The sequence below is a fragment of the Sprattus sprattus genome (assembly GCF_963457725.1).
Source record: "Sprattus sprattus genome assembly, chromosome: 12".
NCBI classification, from domain to species: Eukaryota; Metazoa; Chordata; class Actinopteri; order Clupeiformes; family Clupeidae; genus Sprattus; species Sprattus sprattus.
The window spans coordinates 1,168,918-1,173,917 of record NC_137910.1 but is presented as its reverse complement, the minus strand read 5'-3'; the positions used below and the strand labels follow the sequence as shown (position 1 = coordinate 1,173,917).

Below are 5,000 nucleotides of genomic sequence, written 5' to 3'. Positions count from 1 at the left end.
CTGTTTCACCTGTGTAACAGATTCTTGCATTACATGGCATTTTCAAACCAGAAGTTATAGGTTTTGATGTAAACATTATTGATTTAAGATATCGAAATATGTTTGAAAATGTTTTTACCTTTAGCTCCTGGTTGTCCTGGGTGTCCTGCAAGTCCTACAATTGGATTGGAATACCAAATCAGGAATTTATTTTAAGATGCTAAAAATAGATTCAGCTCTAAGACATTGTGTATAAGTCTGCAGGTGTGTAGTAGACTTTACCTGGTGGTCCTTGCAGGCCGGGTGATCCTAAGAGCAGAGGCACATTATTAGGATATGCGATGAGACCACAACTTCCTAGACATTTAAATTCTAATTATGGGATGCTATCCTACTGTACCTGAAAGCCCTGTGTCTCCTGGGGGCCCGGAGGGACCCCTGATTCCAGGCACTCCGATTGGGCCTTGGTCACCTGGACAACACAAGTTCATAACCATGGTTACTCTAGGACTCATTGGTAGAATGTTGTATTGTTATTAATTATATTATCCTATCATGAAAAAATACTATCATTATTTACCTCTGGTTCCTTTTCCACCATCAATTCCTTGTGGTCCTGATCAAACGAGACAGGCAACAACAGGACGAGAAGAATGAATAGAGAAACCTCAATTACATATGAGTTTCAAGAAATGTTTCAATGTAAAGAAATGCTTCACAACTGACAGCATCATAATGCATTAAAATGAAAGTGGTAGAGGGACTGAAGACTCCTCTAGTAAGTAAAGTCATGTCATCTGGTGTTAGTATTGGCAGGATGCAGGCTGGCAGATGGAGCATGGCGTTTATCTGACTCATCCAACACCTCATGCATTCCACCTTTAGTCACGCTGTCTATATTTTGACTGACTGACTGGTAGCTGTGTGAAGCACAAAAAGCCGCAAGAAACCCCTGATGGTTCTGCTGGTGGAACCACAGGTACGTCAATAAACTCGAGAAAGTAACCGGGAGGATATTTTTCACTCTCACACACACACACACACACACACACACAACATCTCTTACCTGAAGATCCTTTGGCTCCTTTCTCTCCTGTGGGTCCTTGGCTGCCTGAGTTTCCTGGGGAACCTAAAAAGGACCAGGTTAGAACCACAGGAGAACTCAGACAGGGGATCATCTGCATGTCTGCATTTGAAAAAGCTGTCTAAACTTTGTCGCGGGGGGAGGGGGGGTGGGGTCCGGCATGCTAAACACAACCCCGCCCCCTCCCCCGCGACTAAGTGTCCTCTTTTTCACTAACTCAAATCTGGTCATCCTATGAAAGCATACACACCTGGTCTGCCCATCTCTCCTTTGTCTCCGTGGTCACCTGTGTGAATTGCACATGTCACATGACATTAGATTAGCTGATGAACTATCCCAAGGACTATTATGGTCTGTACATACACCTGAGGCTTAAAATATTCTCGCACCTTTGATTCCCTGTTGACCAGCAGGTCCTCTTTCACCTGTGGGTCAGAAGAACAAGCAATGAGAGGTCAATTTAGCTTGAAATTGTTATATTTGTATTTCACATGCATCGTCAAGGGTGAAAGGCAGTTATATCGTGGGGCTGTGTAGGTGGCTGAGTTGGGAGTGACTTAATGTGTCTGTAGATGCAATGACACTCGTGTGTGTGTGTGTATGTGTGTGTGTGTGTGTGTGTGTGTGTGTGTGTGTGTGTGTGTGTGTGTGTGTGTGTGTGTGTGTGTGTGTGTGTGTGTGTGTGTGTGTGTGTGTGTGTGTGTGTGTGTGACACTCGTTGTTTACATTCATACCTTTAGGACCAGCAGGCCCACCCTCTCCACGGAACCCAGGTAGTCCAGGTTCACCTGAGAATGAGAGCAGTGTTAATGACATCTGCCATCAATGTGTCATTTCTCATCCTGGCTTTCAGCAGTATATTCATTAAGAGGCTCTCTGAGGAACTGTGTCAGACAGAAGAGGTCACCCACCTGGAGGTCCGGAGAGGCCATGAATGCCCATTGCACCTGGAGAGGGGACAGTTAGTAAGTATTGTTTAAATGTGCAAAGTGTAGGTTTGTGTTGTCCTACATATGCTCCCAGACATGTACTGATGTCATTCTGAGGGAACCACAAATAGATCATAACGAACCGTATTATGTTCATGCATTTGTTTGAAATTGTAGGTCAATAATTGTTCAAGAAATGCAAATAAGACTGAAATAGACAAGCAATATGTACAAAATGAACTGGACTATGTGGGGACACTGTCTTCTAATCATCCGACCTCATATGAGGAGGCAATAACACACATATCATTATTAATAGAACTTTTCTGTCATGCTCTGTGCATATACAGGATAAGTCATCATTGATAGCATGCATTACTATGCATGCCACTGAAATCTGTGCCCTCAGGACATATCTCACCTTTGGGTCCAGGAGAACCAACCGATCCAGGAAGACCAGGAGGTCCAGCATCACCAGAAGATCCTTTAGAGGTAGAACCATGTTAATGCCAAGAATCTAGTATACATCATCAGAAAGAAGAACTTGATGTTCTGAATAAGACTAAACAAGATGTGACGATGAACCCTAATTAGGAACTCCTCTGCCTTCAGTAAGTACACTCCACTAGAGGGTCATGCTGTACCTCTTTCACCCTTGATGCCAAATCCTTGAGGTCCAAGCTCCCCACGAGGTCCCGCTGGCCCCTCTCGGCCCCTCAATCCTTGAGGACCCTCAGGACCATGATCCCCTGCGGGGGAAATAGAGGAGACTGGTTTCAACCTTAAACTACTTCACATGGGGGCCCTTAAAGATCACGACTAAGACACTGTGAAGAGTTCTTTGATGTTCTCTCTGCCAACATATAGGAAGTTCTCCGTACCATATGTGTGTGTGTGTGTGTGTGTGTTGTGTGTGTGTGTGTGTGTGTGTGTGTGTGTGTGTGTGTGTGTGTGTGTGTGTGTGTGTGTGTGTGTGTGTGTGTGTGTGTGTGTGTGTGTCAACATAAAGGAAGCTCTCCGTACCATATGTGTGTGTGTGTGTGTGTGTGTGTGTGGTGTGTGTGTGAGTGTGTGTGTGTGTTTGTGAGTGGGTGTGTGTGTGTGTGTGTGTGTGTCTGTGTGTGTGTGTGTGTGTGTGTGTGTGTGTGTGTGTGTGTGTGTGTGTGTGTGTGTGTGTGTGTCTGTGTGTGTGTGTGTGTGTGTGTGTGTGTGTGTGTGTGTGTGTGTGTGTCTGCCAACATAAAGGAAGCTGCCCGTACCACCACTTCCTTTCTGTCCTTTTGGTCCCTCATGTCCCGCTGGTCCTGATAGGCCAGGAGCCCCTAGATAGCAAAGGTCAAAGTTCACGCTTTGCTAGAGGGAGCAGCATCAGTACAATGTATGTAGTTTAGAGCCTTTAAACAACGACAATAACAAAAATGTGAATAGAATATGAAGAAATAACATAATGAAATACCGGTATGTATATGATATACCGGAGCAGCAATGCTTTTGACCGAAATATCTACTAAAGTTAGCAAGTTAACCAGCTAGCAGTTGCCCGTCCTCTCTTGTAATATCACATAGTACCTCAAGAGGGGATAGACACTCACTGCATGGAAAACAGCAAGCACATGGCTATCCTGTAGTAGCAAGCACATGGCTATCCTGTAGTAGCAAGCACATGGCTATCCTGTAGTAGCAAGCACATGGCTATCCTGTAGTAGCAAGCACATGGCAAGCACATGGCTATCCTGTAGTAGCAAGCACATGGCTATCCTGTAGTAGCAAGCACATGGCTATCCTGTAGTAGCAAGCACATGGCTATCCTGTAGTAGCAAGCACATGGCAAGCACATGGCTATCCTGTAGTAGCAAGCACATGGCTATCCTGTAGTAGCAAGCACATGGCTATCCTGTAGTAGCAAGCACATGGCAAGCACATGGCTAACCTGTAGTAGCAAGCACATGGCAAGCACATGGCTAACCTGTAGTAGCAAGCACATGGCAAGCACATGGCTATCCTGTAGTAGCAAGCACATGGCAAGCACATGGCTAACCTGTAGTAGCAAGCACATGGCTATCCTGTAGTAGCAAGTCCATTGGTTAACCTTAATGGTCAGCTAGCTCAAAAACTTGAGTGAGTGAGTGAGTGAGTGAAGATTCATGTTGATCAATTTGCCACAGTTAAGTTCATGTAACATATAAACATGAATAGGTAGACATCAACGGTCACCTGGATGTCTTTTAATCCTATTAATGTTGTCATGCTACATGTAGCCTGGCCTTTGCCATCTTGGACAAACTCTTTGGATACACCAGTCAAGGAGAAGAGCTAAGGATGGAAGAACCTGGTTATATCCTGCCCTCAGTTTGTTTGGAGTATGAAATAATGTAGTTCCCTACAGCTAGCCAGTGCAGCATATTGCACCTTTATAGCACGTTACACCAGAGAAAGCTCCTCTCTACAAACACACAAGGACCATAATAATCATGCTTACCTGGTAACCCAGGGAAACCTGTATCACCTGTGTAATAAGACACACACATTGAGATTGTTACTTGAGTATGTTATCTGGTGTGCATGTCTTCAATCTCTGGACAAGCGTTTAGGTGCCAGTATGTTCATGTGGATGTGTGGCTGTGTGTGTGTGTGTGTGTGTGTGTGTGTGTGTGGCTGTGTATGTGTGTGTGTGTGTGTGTGTGTGTGTGTGTGTGTGTGTGTGTGTGTGTGTGGCTGTGTATGTGTGTGTGTGTGTGTGTGTGTGTGTGTGTGTGTGTGTGTGTGTGTGTGTGTGTGTGTGTGTGTGTGTGTGTGTGTGTGTGTGTGTGTGTGTGTGTGCGTGTGTGTGGCTGTGTATGTGTGTGTGTGTGTGTGTGTGTGTGTGTGTGTGTGTGTGTGTGTGTGTGTGTGTGTGTGTGTGTGTGTGTGTGTGTGTGTGTGTGTGTGTGGATGTGTGTGAGTTCATGTGGATGTGTGACTGTGTATGAGTCTGTTACAAACCTTTAGATCCAGGCGCTCCTGAGTCA

General features: G+C 45.1%; 1 protein-coding gene across 1 annotated transcript in view; it reads right to left on the bottom strand.

Annotated features, from left to right (window-relative positions):
* The window catches only part of col17a1b (collagen, type XVII, alpha 1b), a gene marked incomplete at both ends in the record, with an annotated part of 25,548 nt that overhangs the window by 13,015 nt on the left and 7,533 nt on the right, over nt 1–5,000 (bottom strand). The window contains 13 exons of the mRNA XM_080848535.1: nt 1–9; nt 119–154; nt 262–288; nt 380–451; nt 560–595; nt 1,046–1,108; nt 1,310–1,349; nt 1,453–1,488; nt 1,798–1,851; nt 2,414–2,476; nt 2,632–2,741; nt 3,252–3,314; nt 4,472–4,498. The exon at nt 1–9 is cut by the window's left edge and continues 27 nt beyond it. Of these exons, the coding sequence (XP_080704661.1) occupies nt 1–9; nt 119–154; nt 262–288; nt 380–451; nt 560–595; nt 1,046–1,108; nt 1,310–1,349; nt 1,453–1,488; nt 1,798–1,851; nt 2,414–2,476; nt 2,632–2,741; nt 3,252–3,314; nt 4,472–4,498 (636 nt within the window). The remainder of the gene's footprint in view (nt 10–118; nt 155–261; nt 289–379; nt 452–559; nt 596–1,045; nt 1,109–1,309; nt 1,350–1,452; nt 1,489–1,797; nt 1,852–2,413; nt 2,477–2,631; nt 2,742–3,251; nt 3,315–4,471; nt 4,499–5,000) is intronic.